The sequence below is a fragment of the Halichoerus grypus genome, chromosome 8, assembly GCF_964656455.1.
Source record: "Halichoerus grypus chromosome 8, mHalGry1.hap1.1, whole genome shotgun sequence".
In the NCBI taxonomy this organism is placed as follows: domain Eukaryota; kingdom Metazoa; phylum Chordata; class Mammalia; order Carnivora; family Phocidae; genus Halichoerus; species Halichoerus grypus.
The window spans coordinates 20540331-20563308 of record NC_135719.1 but is presented as its reverse complement, the minus strand read 5'-3'; the positions used below and the strand labels follow the sequence as shown (position 1 = coordinate 20563308).

Sequence of the window (22978 nt, the reverse complement as noted above, 5' to 3'; positions counted from 1 at the left end):
CATTTGTTATCTAATGGGGCCATGTGAAGATTGGCAATGTATGCTCTTCTACGAATTAAAAAAAAAAGATCAAAAAAAAAGAAGATCTAATGCTTACTAGTCAAAATTGGGACACTCCAAAATATCAACTGATTTCAGTCAGCGTAGCTATGATTCTGTCTAAAAGTGCAATTCAATTATAAAGTTGAAAATATAAACATGAAAATATGCTAGAATAGTTAAGAGTGCACTTTTAAATTTTCAACAGATAATCTTTTAATGCAATTACTGTAATTTTATTAAATGGCATAATTAGTTAATGCCTGAGTTGTCAATAGAAGGTGCAATTATGTTGTAAAAATTATAATCACAATGTGTGATGGTGGATTGTTCTGATGAAAAAAATGCTGAAAAAACCCTTTAAAATATTTCTGAAGGTATATTATGTAGTCCTCTGTGAAAGAAAGATTTGGGAAATCATCTTATAAATGTTAAATAAAACAATAAATTGTCAAATATTTCAAGCATTTTACACGATATATTTATACATTTCGCACACAAGTACATATGGACGCATTTAAAATGTCAAAAAATATCTTCTCCTCCAGACAAAATGGTTATTGGAACTGGATTTTTTTTCAGCTTTAGAGAAATACTGTTAATCTTGAGCTCCAACTGCGCAAACACCTACTGAACAGGCAGTGAGGTCTGTTTTGTACATACAACTGACTTCTGGTGGATATGGAAACAGCCACCAAATGTTTAATCAAATGCAGGTGCATCTAGTTGTGAATAAATTGATGATAGAACTTAAAGAAGAAGTAAATCTTTTAGACACAGTTAACACATAAATATCAAAAGCATCAAGAAGACATGGACCAGCACTATTTTAATAGTCTGATTTAAAAACAAAATTCCCATTATAGTAGTCATTTGTAGCAAAGTACTTTCAACCTGAACATTCTTTAGACCACAGAATGGATCATGGACAGAAGCATCCTCAAGATTGCGTATGAAATGCTAACTAAACTGTTTTCACACAATGTTTCATGGAGAAACTTCGTATTTTCCAAATACCTTTGCCTCTTAGTCTCTCTTAGTCTCTCTCTCTCTCTCTGTGTTTGTGTGTTTGTGTGTTTGTACACACGTGGCATGTGGGTTGGAAGGGCCCATTCTGTTACTGCTGCTGTTGTTTATAAGTTCGATGTGAAATCATTTCACATTTCTCAACATTCCAGGATCTCTAAAAGCTAAGAATTCCATGTATACGAAATACGGGATTTCACTAAGAAAGTGGGGAACTGTATTTTTAACCTTATTGGAGAAGGAGAGGTTGATTGATGCTTTAAATTATGTATCATATCGCAGGCCCTGTCGACTCTGAAGAAGAAATTCTTCATTTTCTGACACTCAAAAAATTGAGGAAAAAAGTCACAGATGTTAAAATCATAGCTTTATGAAGATACCCATTGATATATGGTAGATTTAGATTACTTTTTAACATCAAACGTCCAAGTAAAAATTTAATAAAATAAGGAATCCATCAATGCCCCACAGACTTGCGTCCCTTGAAGCAATAGGTGTGTGCCTGAAAAACTCGTGGAAAATTGAAAAAAAAATGCAATCCTCTTTTACAGCATTAGGAGACCTTTGTTATTTAAAATAATCTTCTGATGATGCCATCTGTCAAGTAAATGCTTTTTTGTCATATGAAAATAATTCACTTATGCCATCATGTAACACTAGGTCTTTTAATTGACAGTATTGGGGTTTGTAAAATACATGTACCCAACAGAAAAACAAACAAAACTCCCCCATAGATGATTGGTTCCACAGTATAAACATCACAATGCAGAATTATCTTTTGAGAACAAATTCAATTCATTGTAACTATCATTAAATAATGTATTTGTCCGGAAACATGGGGAGAGACTATAGAGTACCCCCCCACACACACACACACACTAGAAATGTGGGTCTATCTCTCCGATAGCTGTTTGAAGGAATGCATTAATGTAGATAGATAGATAAATGTGCTCATCTCTACTCTTATCCTTTATTTTCAACAACCTGGAATTCTCAAAAAGAATCTGGCAAAACTGTAGATTCCATCCATGACTCTTTCATGTACTTGTTTGCAGCATTCATGCTCCCTTTGAAAGCCCTTCTCCATCATCTAAGAGTTTCCCCTGCACAGTGGGTAAAAATAACTCAGTCTCCAATTGGGGGCTCAGCCTGGAACCAGCCACTGAGATTTTCCAGACCACCAAGCTAGATTCCAAGGATGTCATGCGCATGTGATTCCCAGGGTCTGGGCTGTTCCCCAGAGATGGTACAGACATTTCCACCTTATGCTTCTTTAGTTCTGGCTCCATCTCTTGTGAATATAATGACCATGACTAAGAATTATTCCCACCCAAATGATGAGGGTCCCCCCCGCCCAAAGCATCCTGGAAAAGGCTTAACTCCCATTCATTACATCTAAATACATATCTGAAATGACTAATGTCATTGTCCCTACAGTCATTATCATCTATTTAAATACCAGGACCACAATGACTGCAATTCTGAACATCAGTGAGAAGTAGTACAGCTCAATGGTTAAACACATGTACTCTAAAGCCTGATGGTCTGGGTTAATATCCCAGCTGTGCTTCTTAAAAGCATATGAGCTCTGACACTCTATTTAACCTCTATGGGTTCATTTTTCTCATCTGTACAAAGAAGGTAATAACCGGTACCTACATCAGCAGGTATTGGTGAGAGTTAGATGAGGTAACATTTGCAAGATGCTTCGGACAGTGCCCGACACAGAGTAAGCACTGAAACGTGAGCTACTAAAGACGCCTAGAGGTGAAAGTCTGCGTCTGAGAATGACCATGTGCAGGTCTATGAAACACCATGTGTAATTACAAATCCATTCACAGGGAAATACCCAGATGTGCTTCTTCTAGGCATGATTTTTAGTTACCCTTTGCCTCTGTCATTGGAAAAGTTGAGAACAGGACTCTTTGAGCAGAACAAACAAAATATATACATATTTAATTTATAACAAGTCAAGCTCAGAAAATGCAACAGAGTAAAATATCTAGAAAACCTGGAGGAAAGAGAAAGACCCAAGAGACAAAATGAGCAAGATTTTCCATAGTCATGCCAACAAAACAGAAATTGAGCCTATAGACGCATGAATGGCTTGACCACTCAGAAAAAAACTCCAAATTTAATTTCTTACAACAATGAATTCAATGTTGTGGGCAACATTCACATAGCATGTGTCAGTGGATTAACGACAACTTTCTTCTCCAAGTGTTAGGAATACAGCCACCCGGGTACGTAGAGAGGGGATTAATCCCAGGGTGGAAGGGTTTACGCCTGGACAGTCTAATAAGATAAATCTTCCCATGTTTGTCCACCCACTTCTGACCAGACACCATGTGGACTTCTATCTTTATAGGCCACTTGTCTTGAACGCTGCTTTCAACAAGCTATGATATATTCACATACACACCCATAGGAATCCTTAGAAACGTATGCTTTGCTTTCATAAAGTCTTAAATTGAACAGCCAGAATATACCAAACACGATCCTACAATGTTCATGCTTTGTCTCCTCTGAAAACAGACACACTGACATGATGTTCATCGGCTATGTTATCTGACAAAACATAAGAAAAAAAATTCCTATAGTTTTGCCCTTAGCTGGCGGTGCTAGAGTCACTTCCTGGACCTCGAGGGGAAGGCAAAGCCCCACTGGGAACTGGCCCACCAAAAACGGTTCTTTACCCACCTGTGCAGTGAACCCTCAGATACCACTCATCCTACTTTCGAACATAAAAAGGCCTTCAAATGCAGTCCTATTATTTAGTAAAAGCTTGGCCTGAGACCTTGCTTCAGACCACCACAATCTTCTGCCCGTAACGCCAAGGTAAGTGAATGAAGCATGAACAAATTGTCACACCAATGAATAAGGACCAGTAACAGCATCCTGTCCTTGGTAGATCCCAGGAGAGAATCAGGGTGTACAAGTGACAAACCCAGCATTCTTCACAGTGGAGCAAGGAAGAGAAGAAGCAGGCCTTCGGCATCACAGGAGCCCTTCCTTTCTCTGGCCCAGGTCACCTGAGGATCCAATGCTTTGCAGAAAGACAACCCTTAATGGGATCCCACAGAGTCAGGGACATAGTGCCACAGCCAGTGGTGGCCCCAAAGTGTGAAATTACCCATCCGTACATTCAACAGGAGGCTAACATCATCAGTATGCAGGCAAGAGGCATAAAAGCAAAATGTTCTCTCCAAAAATGAAGTCTTGGATACCCATAATCTTAAAATATAATAAGGGAGACTAATATACATATTTTTCTTTTATCCTGAAAGTACCGTTTCTTTATATGCTCTTGCTTTAGGAACAGAAAGAGTTTTGGAATGACCATGATGATAGTAGTCACAAAAACATTCTCTAATAAGATGACACTTCATCGGCTTAGGGAGGGGAGAACACCTCTCTCTCTATCTGAAGTATCTCTGAGATCTGCCAAGGCTGGTCAAAGTAGACATGAGATAAACATTCGAACACGGCATTTCAAATTAAAACTGAAAACTAAATGCCTTTAAGGGAGCACTCCTCATTCTAGTACCTTCACAGAAAAGGTTCATGCATGTATCATTCCTAAATTGACTGCATTTTTTTCAGTGATGTCCACTGGGAAATGTCCCCCAATAAATACACACATGCAGTGGAGACTCCCCCAGGCTCACAAACCCTTGCAAAAATCACACTGTGGACAACCAGCAAGGAGAGCATCATCTTTATCTTCCCTTTGGGGGGCCATAGTGATTTGAAAGGATGAAGTGGCCGCCTGCGTCTGCTAGCCTGGGAGCGCGTTTCCTGGCATGGTGCCCCCAGGACGGACGCATGCAAGGACCCACTGTCAAGGCTCCCTTCCCATTCAGAAGCCCCCTCTAGTAGACAACCTATTTCTATTCATTTGTTCTAATCTTTCTTCAGATCAGGCCAGCGGCCCATTAATCATTTCTGTCATTCTCCTACATAAGCCAGTGCAATGGAGCTCTGTTTTTCTAAAAATCACGGTGCCAGAAATTAAGCTCAAGAAAGAGGAAATCCTCTTCTCCTCACAGGGGCTGGCTGGGGTGCTGACTGAAAGAAGCCACCAATTGTGTTGACTTTCCTTTTTTGCCCAGAATCACAAGAGAACATTCCGTGGAAAGTTTCTGAAGAGAATTCAGGTGGGAAGTGGAGGTGGGGAGGCTGAAGAGGAAGGCAACACATGAGGTCCCCAGTGGAGAATGTTATAAGAAAGGGAAGCAGATGAATAAATGCCAAGACAAGACAGATATGGATTACTAGCATTTTTACTAATGTTCTTATTAAGGCCAATTGTTTTTAGCAATTCCAGACCAAAGAAAAAGTATATTAAAAGTCCAGGTCACAGCCATCATAGGCCCTCTACATCTTGAAGCGATGAAAATCTAAAATTAATGAAACCGAACAGAATGTTCTCCATGGCAAAGAAAAAGCCTCTTGTGGAGCTGATATACTTGTTTGTGTAATAAGGAGTAAGGATGGGAGTGACCGTGAACCCGCTGACATCTTAGGCTGATTTAAAAAAAAAAAAAATTTAATGAGGATGTGCCTGTGAGGTAGGAGAGAACATTGACAATTAAAACACAAAAACAGAAACAAAAACAAAAAAACAGTGACAGAAGATTCATGATTTACCGAAGATCATGACTCAGAACCACTCACACATCCTATTAGGCCTTATTGTGATCTTTGCCCAGTACAAAGATTAATAGCATGATAAAAAAAAGGGACAAGATGAGCAGTTGAGAGATTTGATTTCTCCTTCCACGTCTGACACTACCAATCTCTTCAAGAACAAGTCCTTTTACAAATGGCGGAGGGTGCCCAGAACCATAAGGTGAGGGCATGGCACCAACTTCCAAGTCCCTACAAGATTCCTGGACCCTCAGCGGTTACGTTAGGTGATTCTGAGATCTCCTGCAGCTCTTCTGAGATTGTGTGATTTTATTTCGCTCTTAAGGATGGGTCAGCATTATCAGAGAGAAGGAAGAGTGCATCTCATGTACATTAGTCACTCTCTTACGTGGTGTTGGGTCACCTTGTCATGTGACACAAGTGGTTTGATATGAATCAATGTTTTTATATCAAAGTTTGTGAAGATTTACTTAAAACATAAATTAGAGCAATTTCATCATGTGAGTTTTCAACCATCATTTTCTCAAAAAGTCCTGGCATTCACTGGGACAGAGGGAGAGAAACAGACACAGTGGAATGACTATGCAGACACAGGTAATATAATAATAACCACCGTGTATAAAGACACATTTTTGAGTGAAAAAAAAATTTACAAAAATACAGAACTTAGGTCTCTTAAACTTACTGAGTGATAGTATATGAGTAAGATTTGGGTAATTTAAGGGATTTCCAAGGGAAAATCTGATGTAAGTACAGTCTTAGACATCTATATATTCATCTATGCTGTAATATATGTAAGAAAGATGAATGGATACCATTTATATTTTTTTTTCAGTTAAATAATAGAAGTGGTTTTTTTAAATTTTATCTTATTATGTTAATCACCATACATTACATCATTAGTTTTTGATGTAGCGTTCCATGATTCATTGTTTGCATATAACACCCAGTGCTCCGTGCAGAATGTGCCCTCTTTAATACCCATCACCAGGCTAGCCTATCCCCCCACCCCCTCCCCTCTAGAACCCTCAGTTTGTTTCTTAGAGTCCATAGTCTCTCATGGTTCATCTCCCATTTATATTTTAAAGTTTCCTTACAGGTGTGAACTTCAGCTATGTTGAATGTGTATTACTCTGCTTCATGTCAGTAAAATAAAACTCATCTGCATTTGGATTTGGGACTCAGAAACAAATAATTTGAACATAAAATCGAGGCTTACCACGAATGCAACAGCACTTCTCAACGTGGATTCCCACTGGAAGCAGCTTTTAAGGAACTGTATTGTATTCCACATTGCCATGGTGATTCTTTTCACACGGTCTATATCCCTTGATAAGATCTAATAAAAAAAAAAATGGAAAACAAGGAACTGGATTTAAATACTCCAAATAGTCTCTTTAGATCAGGCAGCTCAGTCATTTAAATTACATTTTGCATAGCTGCCAATTAAAAAAAAATAATAGAAAGGAAAAATCCTAATGCTTCTTCTAAAATTCTTTTTAAAACACCATCAACCATGGAAGGAAAAAAATACAATGTACTTTGTAGCTCTTTTGATGGAGAATAGCCTGTTTCAATAATATTCAGGACAAAACTGAGCTGGTAAAAGCTATAGCAGCAGGGCATTCGGTATGCGTGTGTGAGAGTGTGTGTGTGTGTAAGAAAAAGAGAAAGAGAAAGAGAGAGTCTATATTGTTTAGTTTAGAAGGAAATGGATGGATTTTTGCAGAAACTAGATGTCCAAGTATTCTAGCTCATGTAGTCCAGAAGATAAAGTCTACAGGAAAGTCTAATTGTGGGAGGAGAACCCAGCTCTCCCACCTCCTAGCTGTGCAACCTCCAACCAGTTTCCTAACCTCTCTTGTCTTATACGATGGGGTTGATTTTAGTATTCACCCTGTAGACAGTGAAGAAAATTGAGGGCCTTTGAAAAGTGCCTGCCACATAGTAAGTGATCTCAAGTACCTGCATCATAAGCACAAGCTTCAACTGTGTAAAAATCTGCAGACACACCGTGGTGAAGGGCACATAGGGAAGATCCTAACAGACCCCAAATCCCCTGGAGCTCCAGAGCCCAAAGCCACCCCATGCGGAGGTCCTGCTTGGCAAAGGAAACGTCTTTTTTTTTCCCAGTTGTAGGCAGATTCATTTCAACTTGTTTGCAAAGCAATTACCCCACCTACTTCAACTCAGGTTTTAACTTTCGAATAAATAGGGCACAAGGCAGTAATAATAATAATAAAAGACGTTTACTCAGATTACACCAAATAAATATTACACTCAATGTTATGGCAGACCAAAACAAAACATTGGGATGCTCCCTTCAGAACACATTCCAGGCCCTTCCCAAGTGTGCCCAGAAGTTCATGGGAAACAAAAGGATGAGGAGATGCATTTATATTTAACTGCTTTGTGTCATCCACAGCTGCTCACCCCACAGGAAGTCGTGGAAGTAATAAACACTTTAAAAAGGGGACACTTTGTTCTTTGTTACACAACTGAAGAGGGACAATAGGTACAGAGTGAAATCCTGGACTGCTTATGAATAAGACAGGGAGGGACTCTGAAAAGAAACATAAAGGTCATGTTAAAAAAAAATGCAAAACTTCCCCTACTGGGCCCAGATCATCCCTTTTTGTTAAACTGATGAGTGAGGAATTAAGGGAAACAGGCAGAGGGAGACAGTTAACTCAGAATGAGGTAAAATGCCAACACATTCCAAATATTTAGACAATAGTGGTAGGAGCAGCATGGGGGACCTCGAGGCTAGATGCCCCTAAGATCCACTGGGCTGAGGAAGTTAAGGCCTCCCTGGGCATAGCACCTCCCTGAGACCTTGTTAGGACAGAGGCGGAAAGGGCCTTAACTGATTGAGGCTAGCAGGGAGAGCCAAGTCAGAGAATCTACAGAGCTGACACTAGGAATGTTCCTTGACATCCTGAGACAGAATGACTCAGGAGATGAATGGAGGGCTGACACCTTCTACTTCATCCAACATCTGTGTTTTCAGTCTTTTTCTTCTTATCCTGCTGACTTTGGTCCTTGTTCTGGGACAGATGAGGAGAGGTGGAGGGAGGAGTGGAGATGGGGAGAAGCTGGGAGAAGGCGGGGTGGGGGTGGAGACAGAGAGAGAGGGAGGGAGAGGGAAGAAGAGGGAGGGAGGGAGAGGGGGAGAGAGAGAGAGAGAGAAAAAGGGAGAGGGAAGAGGAGGAGGCAGGGATGGAGAAAGGTGATGGGGGGAGGAGAAGGGTGGTGGGAGGAAGAAAGGAAGTAAGATAGGAGGAAGGACGGAAGGGAGGGGAGGGGGAGGAGAAGGAAGGGAGGGGAAGAGGGAGGCAGGGAGAGATGCTAAGTAAGGACAATTAAGCACTTCCAGTGCTGAGTGTACCACAGAGCCTGTTTACTGTACCCACCTACCTTCTTGGACAGCTTGCGGGTATCTTCAACAAAGCGCTTTTCTCTGGGAGTAAAGGTCCTAATACTTGCTTTGACCTAGAAAGACAGCATTGTTTAAAAGGGGGGAGGGGCAACATTTAAATGGACTTCATTCTTCTCTTTTTCTTGTTAATGACTGGGAAGAACTTGGAAACCAGTATCTTCTGACCCTAGGGCCAAGGGCCTTTGGCCAGGAGCAGAGCGATGGGGGGACACATGGAGGACACCCCTGAGCTTTGCGTGTGTTCCTGGGTATCTCATTTCACCAGCACACTTGGGTAGGTCAGACTGGATCCAGGAGACCCCAAGAGTGTTGTATCCACTTTGCCAATCAATGGAGGTATTTTAAAGCACTGAGGAGGTTGAGTTCAGGAGGCTCTGGAACCAGTTTCTAAGAAATAAAACTTCCTTCCCATCAAGGTTTTGAACAATATTTTCACCAATAATACATTGTCTGTGAAAATCTGTTTCCTGCTTATAAAAACATCTTTCCACAGAGAATCTCATTTCCTCTCAATTCTATGGAAAAATAAGTAGATGAGTTATTTGAGACCCATTTTATGGGGAATAAACTGAGGCTCAGAGAGATTTAGTGGCTTGTCCCAGTCACCGTACTGAGGAAAAGCTCAAAGAATAAAATTCAAGTCCCTCTCCACTCCATAGGATGGACAACTGGAAAATGAAACAACTGACATATTTTCTTGGTTAAGCCTTCCCTAAAACTCAGGTTTTACCTGTGTGCATAGACTATATACAAGTGCTTGCTCGAAGAAAACAGGAAATGAAGGGCCATCGGTGGTACAAGATGCACAGAGGATTTCCTTGAAGGGAAAGCGAACTCAATGGGAAGAACGAGGGAAGTAACACCACCACCTCCAGACTGGAGACTAAAAACATAAAAATGATCCTGCCATTGACTTTATGAATAATTTCTTAAATACACTAAACAAGAAGCAGGGTAGCATAGGAATCATCGCAGAATCAGAAAGATCTGGATCTGTATGCTGACTCATTCATTTATTAGTAAATCAGTTCTCTAACTCCATTTGCTCATCATAAAATGGCATTAATGATACCTATTTACCAGGTTTATTGTGAGGATTAAATGCAATAATGTCAGAGCCCGGCCCATTGTAGGTGGCCACTAAATGGCAGCCATTCTTATAATTACTGTAAAAGCTCCATTACCCTACATTCATTTATACCGCTGACTGGATTAACCTGCGCTCTCCTTTTCCTTTCTGGAACCTGCTGCTGATACTATGGCATATGCATGGTCACGGCTAAGTAGGCCATTCCTCTGCATGCTAAGGAATCTCTGCTCACAACAATCAAATCACATGCCTACCGAGCATCAACTGTTGCTAACTCCCAATCTTGTTTTTGATGGTTTTGTCCATTATTATAATTCCATATTTTAATCAAGTATCATACAAATCACTGAAATCCAAGCATGGACCAGAAGACTTGAAATTTGTGTTGCTCTAGAAAGCCTTGATAAAGGTCAGTCCCTAAAAAGATATTGAGGTAATGATTTTATGAAAAAAAAAACAGTCTGGAAAATTCTATCTTCAGATTGTTGTGTATCTTTAAAGTAGATCTCCACTTTAAAAAAAACCTGAGGGGCGCCTGGGTGGCTCAGTCGGTTAAGCGGCTGCCTTCGGCTCAGGTCATGATCCCAGGGTCCTGGGATCGAGTCCCGCATCGGGCTCCCTGCTCTGCGGGGAGCCTGCTTCTCCCTCTCCCTCTGCCTGCTTCTCTGCCTACTTGTGTTCTCTCTCTATCTCTCTGTCAAATAAATAAATAAAATCTTTAAAAAAAAAAATTTTTTTTAAAAAACCTGAAACTAGGTATTATTATAGATGTTATGAGTATATTTATGCAAGGAATAGGTTATAAAACTAAACATAATAAATCCATGGTATAAAAAACAGATTTTATGCCCATAGCTAAAGATTGGCAAATGAGTATTTACATATTTTATATTAAACTGAAGGTTGAAGACAGGTTTTAAAAATTCCTCCTTTAACTGTAGCTTCCAGATGAGTAACTACTTCTCTTCATAGCGTTGGATAGCAGGACATCTATTGTAAGAACTAAATTACATGTCAGGGGCTTGAAAATACCTCTGTCTGACACCAACTGTGGCCTTCGAGAAGATTATCGGAAATAAAGCAAACTAATTTCTCCTTTTATTTTTTTATTTTTATTTTTTTTTCCTTGACATTTAGATGCGCTGGAAATTAAACACCGTCATTTCTACTGGCTCAAGGGGATTAATACCAGTTGAAAACTGAATTGTCCCTCACAGATTTTATAGCTGAGGTTGAAAACCCTGTTCTCTCTCTCTAGCTGCAATATGTGTGAAACATTTTACAGGTATTTGAGATTTGAGTATTGCCAGGCTGGTCATCTTTTACTTTAGGTACAGAGAACCTGGGAGGTATGGCCGGCCCAGCTAGACTTACCGGATTATATATGAGGTCCATCTCCAAGTAAATAGCTCCTTTAAAAGCTTGTTCTAAATCTTTATTCTTCAACACGTAGCAATTTGGTTGTCCATCTCGAATCTGTCATAAACAATAGATAAAATATCAACTTTCTAGGAGGTTTAAACTGAACGGGCAAAGTTGAGACCATACAATACACACACAGATAAAGCAGCTATTCAGCAAATATTAAACCCATCATACATCAACTTTAAATTCTAGAATACTGTTATAACTGATAAGAAGATAAAGTAACAACCAACAGGCTGAAACGGTTATTAATGGAAAATCAGTGGTACAAATTATTAGCAGGTCTACATGGGCTTTCCTTCAAAAATCCCAGAAGTTATACATTTTCATTTATTAAAAATGATAAATATTCTACAAAATTCCTGGCCAGTACTTCTCAAGACTGCCAAGGTCATGGGAAAAAGGAAAGACTCGGAAGCTGTCACAATTCAGAAGACAGAAGGAGATAAGATGATTAAATACGATGTGGTACCCTGGGCTGGATCCCAGAACAGAAAAAGGACATTAATGGAAAAACTGGTAATATCCAAATAAAGACCAAAGTTTAGTGAACAGTAATGCACAATGTCTGTTTTCTTTTTTTAGTTTTGTAAATGTACCATGGCAATGTGAAGAGTTAACATTAGGGGAAACAAGGTGAGGGGTATCTAGGAACTCTAGATTATCCTAGTAACTTTCCTATAAATCTAAAATTACCCCAAAATAAAGAGATCATTAAAATATTTTTTTTAAGAAATGAATAAAGGAACTGATTTTACTAAGATAGTCAGTGTTTCACAGCCATGGAGCAATGCAAATTAAATCCATGAGCGTAGCTGAAGCTGAGGTCAAAATCCAAAGATATTTACAATGCACAAAACGCTGAGAAGTTTTCAAAATAAGCAAGTTCCTCTGATGTCCTCTCTCAGCCAGTAGGTCACATCACTTCCACACCCTAATCTGCCAGTGGACCCCAACATGTAAGGCATCCCAGAAAAATAGCTCCTGTACCATTTTGGAAATGATGTGGGTCCCATCAAGGCCTTCTCTTTCCAGATTCGAGAGCAGCCATGCTTTTACGATTACAGTCTATGCCTTGATTAAACTTCTGGCTTATAAGAAGCATCCCTGTTAACTCCCAAAGGACATCAGCAAAACTTGGAACTAACCAAAAGCTCCACTTGAGATTATAATGATCAAAGATTTGAAATAACGTAGGAAATTTGAGGGCATGAAATTTGAGCCATATTTTAACTGACTATTTCTGTCACTACAAGCATTCAGCACAAGTGTTCTTATAAACAGTGGTGGAAATGAGTTGCATCAGTCATGGGGGAAACAGAGCCATTCCACTTTACAAGGGAGAGGTCACCTTCCTTCCCAAAGTCACCCCACCTCTCAGATTGAATAGGTTTTAAACAGAAAGATGGTTTTCCTGGCCAGTGGCTAAGAGGAAGGGGGTGCCCCATAAAGACCTGGTTTCCTTCCTAAACGGTGTCCAAACAGGATTCTGAGCTTCCTCTTTTATCCACAGTCTCACTTAATAAATTGTGGGTGTTAAAGTTGAAAGAAATAAATACAAAAACAGCATGACAATTTGCCAACCTGACTTCAGTCCAACTTAGCTGTGCCTCAACCCACAGTCATTGTACTGTTATCTTAAAATTTCCATGATTTCTTAAGGGTTAGGAAAGGTCAACAGAAGAACATGAGGTATCAGTAGAAAAAAATATATTTTATAGTAATTTTTTTTTTTTTTAGTTTTTGATTTTTTGTAAATGATCTTTTCCTCTTTTTCAATGTCCTAGTATTGTGTCAGCAAAACACAGAATCCACCCAGGGACATTAAATCAGTTATTAAAGCTAGAGATATAGCATAGGCTATTCATGTTGGGTACTTTCATATAATATTTTCTTAAAACTTGTCAATTCCAAGTTTACACATTTGTAAAAAGTTTGAAAAATTACAGGAAAAAAAAAGTCCCTTTGAACTTCCACAAATATCCCAATTCCTTCCCTGCATAGAAATTAGATAGGCATTTGGCATGTATTCTTCCTAAATCTGTATTGAGAATTTATATTCATCAATAAATCCTTGAAAAAGTAATTTAAATTTTTTGCCTGTGTGAAACTGTATTTTGCAACCTCACTTTGTATCTATCAATGTGATTTGATAATGTGTATGTAGTATACAGATCTGCTTTTCTTTAAATTGCTACAGAATATTCAGAATATGAATTTATCAATTTATTAATTCTTTTGATGAACATTTGGTTGATTCCAATTTCTCAGTCAGTCTGCTATAAGGAGTATCTTTTGGGAAAAGGGAAAAAGGAACGGAAAGAGGAAATATCCTACTTTGTATTGGGATACGTTTAAGTTAAGAGCAGGTCAATGTATTTCAGTATTTAGTATTATAATTAAACACCGAAATAATAATCAAAGGGACTATTTTTAAAAGATTTTCATTTTTCAGTCTTTATATAACTGAACTTCCAACACAAGAATACAGGATAAAAAGTTCTGTAACATCTCAACTTGCCAAACTGCCGTATGGCAGCATCTATATAACAGAAAAGAGAAGTTCACCATATTTTTCCTGTCAAGAGAATTATGTTTATCATTTATACCTAGACACAGAAAATCGGGACGCCTGGGTGGCTCAGTCAGTTAAGCATCTGCCTTTCGCTCAGGTCATGGTCCCAGGGTCCTGGGATCGAGTCCCGCATCGGGCTCCTTGCTCAACAGGGAGCCTGCTTCTCCCTCTGCCTGCAGCTCCCCCTGCTTATGCTCTCTCTCTCTGTGACAAATAAATAAATAAAATCTTAAAAAAAAAAAAAAAGAACACAGAAAATCATCTCTGGCAGTTTATGATTATAAAACCTCTATTAAATAGTAGGGCAGCTAAAACACAGCCAAAAGAAAATTTAGAGCCAAGAATCTATATATACTTTCGTCTTTTAGGTATGAGATAGTCACTTAAATTAAGACCTAAGCTTAAGTTTTAGGTCTCTGTTGATCAAGGCAAAAAGGAATGATACAGTTTTCGATTTGTGACAAAAAGAGGTCTCTAAGTTCATTTGGAGTGTCTTCTTGAGTTGACATCTGGGATGATTTAGGTTCACTCCAAGATAAGGGTCACTGAATAAAATAATAGACAATGTCTTTAATCTGTTACGAGAAAATTTTTCAGATTGACTACCACACACATTTTTGCATGCTCGCCTATTCACAGGTGAGGAGCACAGATATTAGGCAATCATTTGGGGAAGGCACCTCTGCAGAACAGTAATAGAGATTTTATCTAATTAGAAATCTGACTTCAACAATCAGGGAAATGGGCATTTGCATGTCCCTTTCTTTTCATGAACAATATATCTATCAGAAAGCTTTTATCAAGCACATGCTAACAGTTAATTCCTGGTTAAATGAGCCATTGAATACAAAGGTACAGGAAGTCTGTTTCTGAGTAATGATTCAGGATTCTGGAGCCAGAGGACAAGTTACAGAGAAGATAGTCTGGTTTAGATTTTAATCTGACCTGAAATCATCTTTAAACTATTCAATTTTTTTTCCTACTTAAAAGAATTTTAAATCTTCTTAAATATGCTTTAGCATTGTAAATATGAGTAACTTTTAAGAAGTTGGGTGAATAAACTAATTTTTAGTCAAAAAGATACTACATTCATTTTTTAAAAGACAGGATTTTTTTAAATCAGTGTATAACAGAAGTTGGTTATGTGGAACAGGGAACAAAATCGTTTTCTCATCTCGAACTCTCTTTAAAGAATTATCATTATTATGCTTTGCTATAAATTTCCTTGATGTGACCAGTTACCAACTGATGCAATAGAAAAGTTAATCAGAATCAATATGCATGAACAAATCCATCAATTGGTTTAGGGAGGGATGATACATATTTAAGAGCAAAATCCAAACTGAAGAGTCCTGCTGATTCCCCCCAGCTTGACCCTCATGTGAAAAAGTAGAGAACATCTGGGTATAAAGCATGCTGCTAATCAGACACTTTTCTTTCCATGCAAAGGGGGAAATACTTTAATGTGACAACATCACAATACAACAGTTGGTCTCAGCTGATGCACAGACAAAATGACTCTCCAATAAAAATGAAGAGGACAGACATGAGGCTGGGTAAGAGGAAAATAAATACTCTTTACTTGGTACTGATTCACATTCATAGCCCTACTTGGAAGCACGCCTGCTTCCAATGGCATGAATGGCAAACAGCATGGGAAATTACAATGCCCACAAGGTTATTATTTGCCCGGACACAAAGTCAACCACCAGCCAGTGGAGATGGTATTGAATTCATTACCCCAGACCCTCACCACTTATATCCCACCCCTCCTCTCTTCCAAGGCCATCCATCCCACCCAACACCCAGCTCTGAACCTTGGAAATGGCAGAAAACGTTGGTGTACCCAGCATTTATCAACTCCTCTCTCTAAAATATAAGCTATCTTCCAAAAGTAATATATATTAATTATAAGAATTGTGTAAAATTTATAAAAATGGTTTAAAAACACTTTTACAATATTATATTACTTTAAGCAAGTAAACACACATCTCTAGTTTTTAATGTACATTTATATTTCTTTATCTTGTGAAAATAGGATCATAGTGTATTGGATAAAATTTGGGACTTCAGAGACAGATGAACTGAGTTCAAATTCTGACTCTGCCTCAAATTGGCTGAATAAGTTTGGACAAGTTACAAAACTCCCTCTGCTTGTCAGTTTCCTAATCCATAAAATGTGAATAAAAAATTATATGTATCTCAGAGGTTGCTATGAAATAATCAGCAGAAAGCAGTAAAGAACAGTGACAAGTAGAAATTGCTTGTTAAATAGTATCTTTTAGTCTTATATTAATTTACATACTTTTTAATCACTTGTCTTTTAGATTTAAAAAAAAAAAACCATAAGAAACGCTCCCCAATGTAATAACAAATTCTTGTATCTAACTTGGAATAGTGCTTCACCTTATGAAGATTCTACAACTAACCAATCCTTCATTGTAGATCACTAAGGCTGTCTCCAATTTTTAACTGTAAACACTGTGATGATTTTATACATAGCTATCTTTGTGTGTCCATGATGCATGCCCAAAAATAAATGCCTAGAGGTAGAATGGTTGAGTCATAGGATATACCTATTCTTGTGGTTTTGGCCAAGTATTGCCAGTAAGCCCTCCTAAAATGCGACATTAATTTCTACTCCTAGCCTCAGTAAATAAGCCTATCCATTTCCTTGCAACTTTGCCAACTGCAGGCATTTTTATTTAATATACAGCAATTTCATAGGAAGAAAATGGCCTCAGGTTGTTTTAGTATGTGCTTTTTTTTTTTTTTTTCCAACTAATGAGACTGAACATTGTCTTTCCTATGTTTATTAACAGTGGGCCATGGTAGGACTGGGAAGCCAGACTTAGATTCAATTCCCATTTCTGGCATTTAGCATCTGTGTGGCCACGAGTAATTACTGTATCTCTCCCAGGCTCAGTTGCCTCTCTAAAACAGATACCTAGAATATAAATGCTCAGAGATACGTGTGGATTAAAATTTAAAGCACCTTCTACGAGGCTTGTACCAAGTCATGTTCCCTCCAACAGCACTGGAGAGAGTACTTCGTCATCACTGGTAATGAAAAATCTTTACCATATTTGTTAATCCAGTTGCTTACACTAATTTGATCATTTAAGTTACTACCACAAGGGTGATGAAGATGACAGATTACACTGTAAGTGGGTACTGTGTACTACTGTACTCACTCATATTCCTCAAACCATAAATCCTCACCGCAGCCTCCAAGGCAGACATTATCATTATCTTCATTTCATCAAGGAAGAAATGGAGACAGAGAGGTTAAGTAACTTGTCAAAAATCACACAGCCAATGAGGAGACAAGACTGGGGGCCAACCCAGGTGGTCTGACTCCATCCTCTGCACTTTTATGCGCCATGATCAGTATTGAATAAAGCACGAGCCACTCATATGCTTATTAGCTATTTAGATTTCCACCTGTTTGAATTAACTTTTCTGCTAGATTAACTTGTCTCTTCCTTACAGATTAAAAAACAAAAACCTTCTATGTTAGTGATATTATCCATTTGTTTCTACGTTGCAAGTATTTTTGACCTTGTGTTTTAATCTACAACGGCAAATTTTTGTTTTCACCATGTTCACATCTTCAGATTTTTTTTTCCCTTTATCATTCCTGTTTTTCAGTAGTTTATATAGGACTTCCCCATCATTTTAACAGTTTTATTTAGGAAGTTTCTTCCAACTGTTTGACCTTTAATTCATGGCAAAATAGTTACTGTGTTCGATGCAACACACTGATGCATTTTTCCCTGATGAGTAAGCAACTGACTTTCTCAAAATCCCTTATACAGCGATCACTTCGTTTATCCTTTTCCATCATCTTTTTTTCATGTCTTTTCATACAGTTTTAGAACTTCCTCACATAGGTCTTAAGCATTATAGTTGTTTTTGTTTCTTGCTGTTAAACTCTTTGATGCTTTAAGTTTTTTAAATGTTTTCCTACTGGTAAGGGTAAGGCCACTGACTTTTTTTCCTAATTTTGATCTTGCTTAACACCTCACTGACCTTTTCTTATTTCAAGATGCTGAGTTTATTAATTTCCTTTATATTTATATATAGATGATAGCTGACATCAGATAGCTAATATTGTTTTCTTCAAATATAATTTCTTATGTTTTTACATTGGCCAGATTTGACATAAAAAGCTTTAACTTGAAAGCATAGAACCTCATTAAATTTGAAATTTCTCTAATCATTCAATAGTAAGTCTGATGTTTGTGATGCTTCTGATAGATCTCCTTCATCATGGTAAGGCAATACTCACCAATTACTAATTTATTAGACTATTTTTTTCATAATCAAGAACAGATGTTAAGTTTTATTAAATGCCCCTTTCACATCTGTTGAAATTGCCAAGTTTTTTTTCTCCCTTAATATATTAATAATATAAATTACACAATTCGGTTTCCTAATGTGCTTTCATGGTCTTCCATGAAAGGTAGATGATTTCCTTTTTTGTTAAATCTGTGTTTTTGATATCAGAATTCTTCTAGTCTCAGGGAATAAAGTCACAAATTTTCCATTTTCTCTTACGTCCTTAATCCATTTCAGTAATGTAAGAATTGCTTGGGCCCTTAAGGTTTTAAGAAACTTGCTCGTGGGACGCCTGGGTGGCTCAGTCATTAAGCGTCTGCTTCAGCTCAGGTCATGATCCCAGGGTCCTGGGATCGAGCCCTGCATCGGGCTCCCTGCTCGGCGGGAAGCCTGCTTCTCCCTCTCCCACTCTCCCTGCTTGTGTTCCCTCTCTCGCTGTGTCTCTCTCTGTCAAATAAATAAAATCTTTAAAAAAAAAAAAAAGAAAAAAGAAACTTGCTCGTTAAACAATTTGAATCTGTTATTTTCTTATCTGGAGGAGAGGATGCAGGGAAAAAAGGGTGGAATTACTTGATGATTATTTTCTGACATTTCCATTATTAATTATTTCACTAAAGAATGAATTCAGGGGGCGCATTGGTGGCTCAGTCATTAAGTGTCTGCCTTCGGCTCAGGTCATGATCCCAGGGTCCTGGGATTGAGCCCCACGTCAGGCTCTCTGCTCAGCAGGAAGCCTGTGTCTCCCTCTCCCTCTGCCACTCCCCCTGCTTGTGTTCCCTCTCTGTCTCTGTCAAAAAATAAATAAAATCTTTAAAAAAAAAAATGAATGAATTCAGTACCTGATATTCATGTTTATCTAACTGTATTTTAAACATATTTTTTCTTGCTATTTTTACACATTAATTTTTCCAAATGGGGAGCTGTATTATATTTATAGTAATCTGGGGAGATTTTATATCTCTGTAACACCCACATTCCCTCGAGGTATATCCCTATTCAAGTTTTCTTCCATACTCTTCAGTAAAATTTAGTTATGTTCTTCACAGTGATCACCATATTTCTTATTTCCTTATTCTTAATAATATATGCTTTTCTTTTTTTCATCAGCCTTGTAACTGGCCTCTCCATTTCACTGGGCTTTAGAGAAACGAATACGTGGATTTATGAGATATTTTCTACATTTTTCGTCTTTTTATAATCTTCATAAATTCCTAACTTTCTTAATTCTACTTAATCTTTTGTTGTGATATTTAATTGATTTTCAACCTTTATTGTTTAATTATAAAAGCATTCAAAGTAAGGATTTCCTCTGAATAATACTTCTGGCCTTTATCCATAACTTGTATGTATAGTATTTTGCTGCTAATTTCTAAAAAGTCTGTAACTGTAGTTTTGGTATCTACGTTAGTTACGTGGGACTTTTTTTTTTTAACCAAGTGTTTTGATACTTGTTTCATTTTTGTTATTAATTTATATTTGCCCAACACTGTGATCACAATATAGTTTCTGCCTTTTTGGAATCTACTAAGGCATTTGTGAGCCCACAACATGATCAAAATTTAAGCACATTGCATGGGTATTTGAACAGAATATTTTATATATTTATGTGTGTGTACACACACTACATTAGATCAAACTTACTGTTTATTCTCTAAAATTTGACAGTCACTGCGTTAGTATGCCAAAACTTCATCTGAGAACTGCCGAAAAAGGAACTTTCCAGGGTCTCATTTAGTAGCTGTGGGATGGTGTGCATGAACTGTAACTTTCAGCATCCACTTCATGGAACTTGGACTTTCAAGTAATTGGGCCTTTAAGAAACATCACTTTACAGCCTTGTTTTTTGTTTTCTGATATTTTTTAAGCTGCATAGAGAATATAATCATTTTGTGTTTCTAAGCTGGTGATTTTTTCTTGTATTTCCAAAAATTTTTAAAGATTTTATTTATTCGTCAGAGAGAGCACAAGCAGGGGGAGTGGCAGGCAGAGGGAGAAGCAGACTCCCAGCTGAGCAGGGTGCCCGATGCGGGACTCGATCTCAGGACCCTGGGATCATGACCTGAGCCGAAGGCAATTGCTTAACCAACTGAGCTACCCAGGAGTCCCTCTTGTATTTCAAATATTTTTAACATATATATATACTTCTATGAGAAACTATTCACATAATGATTCATGTCTGCTCTAAGTTTATTGGTAATGAAATCATTTTCGGACCCATGAAATAACCTCCTCTGCATGTTTCTGACTTACCACTTACTTACATTTAGGTGTAATACTTTTGCCCATCCATTTCTGTTTAAATTTGAGGGATCTCAAAGCAGCTAGATTTTACTCTTTTACTCAGTGTAAGAAGTTTTTCCATTTTATAGAAAAGTTTAACCCATTCAGCATTTACCATCATGTGCAGGATGCTCAGATTTATACTTGCTACCTTCTTGTGCCAAGACATCAGAGGAAATCCACGGGGTATTCCTTCTCCCTTAGCCTGTCCATCCTAACTGAATCCTATCCACGTTATATACTACATACGGTTCGTGACAATTCCAGCATGTTAAAGGCACCCTTTCCTAGTTTCCAGGGCCAATGGACAAATTTGCCTCATTTTATCTTTCGTTCTTTATTTCAAAGGACATTTTGGAGCAGAATTAGGCAGGAAGGAGAGTTGAATGTTTATGTTTTAGCCATTTGAAATTTTTTAGGTGGCTACACATCCATAAATATTAAAATAAAATATATTTATTTCAGTGGCCAAAATTTCAGCACAAACTTTAAGAAAAAATATGATTGTGTAAATGTGTCCATTACAATATACAAAACCTATCACAGGTGAAACAGGCAAATACTTAATTGGAAATGCAAATGAAGCCGTGTATGGACATTTATTTGGTACAAGCAATTATAGAAAATTTGTCCCATAAAACTAATTAAGTGAAGCTGTTCCTATGCACGTGGATTCACAGAGAATGCTAAGGACTGTACAAAGACTGGGCTTCTGATCATGAATTCACCTGCATGTGTTGGCATGGCTTGCACAGAAGGTCTCAGACTTGGATCAAAAGGTAGGACCTCCTCAGATTACAGATGATTTTTTTCTTAGATATTAGGAAATAACGATAAATAGAGAGATGCTTTCCCTATTTTACAGAAAGCTGATTTTCAAAGTCTTCCTATGTGGGGCCATTCCATAATTTCTGAGATGATAAACACATGTCTGCATAAAAAGAAATGTCCTGGAAGAGAAGAACCCAGATTGATTTCCAGGACAAAATTAGACTCCTTAACTGAGAATAGATGTTTAAATAAATCTAATGGAATTGGATAACAATTCAGAGATAGTGTCTATGCTGGAAATATCTTAAAACTCTAAAATATGTTTACTGTTTTCCAATGCATACCTACTATATTATTGATTAGAAGATATTTGGAGTTATGTGAAAATGGGCAAATATTAGAAATCTTCAGATGATAATCCAGGCCAGCTGCAATTTTTCTATTGTTTTTAATCATGAGTAACAAGTTTTACATAACTATATGACCCTTTTTTTTTTTTTAAGATTTTATTTATTTATTTGAGAGAGAGCGTGAACACAAGCAGGCAGAGAGAGAGGGAGAAGCAGACTCCCCCCTGAGCAGGAAGCCTGATGTGGGACTCGATCCCAGGACCATGAGATCATGACCTGAGCTGAAACCAAGAGCCAGACACTTAACTGACTGAACACCCATGTGCCCCTCTATATAACCCTTTAAAAAGCAACTATTTTATTAAAAAACTTGAACAGAAATGAAATACATGGAAGGATGACCCAGTGGCCTGGATTCTTTCAATTCTGTATTATCTGAGCATATGTACATGCTTTGAACACTTCACTGCATTAACAAATATACTGATTTTAGAACATGGATTTTAAATAAGCCAATAGTCAGCCAGCACATTCACCCTGATTAAAAGATACAGTAAATTCAGAACAGGCTTTTTATTTAACAGGCTGAAATGCACTTAGCACATTATCATTTTGAGAGAGATTAAAAGTTGAAGTACATTCAATACTTTATACTTAGACATTTTGAAATGTAGTTTGCATTTTCTCTGAAAGTGTAAATCAAGTTTTAGGTATGACTTGATTAAAGAAAATGTATTCTCACACAAAAAAAATATTCATACTCTTCTCCAAGAAATACAATTTTTGTTTTTAAATAGAAAAGAAGGCATTACTGAATACTATTTCATATACTATAAAGGTAACAGTGGAGCACTGACTATTCCATTTTTATAATTCTCTCTCATATTAAAAAAGCAGAGAAATAAAGACCTTCTCCTAAGAGGCACAAAATATAAAATATAAGGGTTCTCTCTTTGATGCTTATTTCTGGAGTTTCAACCAATCCCTCCAGG

At 37.7% G+C, this 22978-nt stretch overlaps 1 protein-coding gene across 4 annotated transcripts in view; it reads right to left on the bottom strand.

The window, feature by feature from the left end:
- Positions 1–22978, bottom strand: part of MCTP2 (multiple C2 and transmembrane domain containing 2) — a 245634-nt gene that overhangs the window by 74229 nt on the left and 148427 nt on the right. For all 4 annotated transcript variants that reach the window (XM_036065570.2, XM_036065572.2, XM_078078936.1 and 1 more), the window contains 3 exons: positions 11619–11720; positions 9133–9207; positions 6935–7054 (listed from right to left, as the gene is read on the bottom strand). In XM_036065570.2, coding sequence (XP_035921463.1) covers positions 6935–7054; positions 9133–9207; positions 11619–11720 — 297 coding nt within the window. The remainder of the gene's footprint in view (positions 1–6934; positions 7055–9132; positions 9208–11618; positions 11721–22978) is intronic.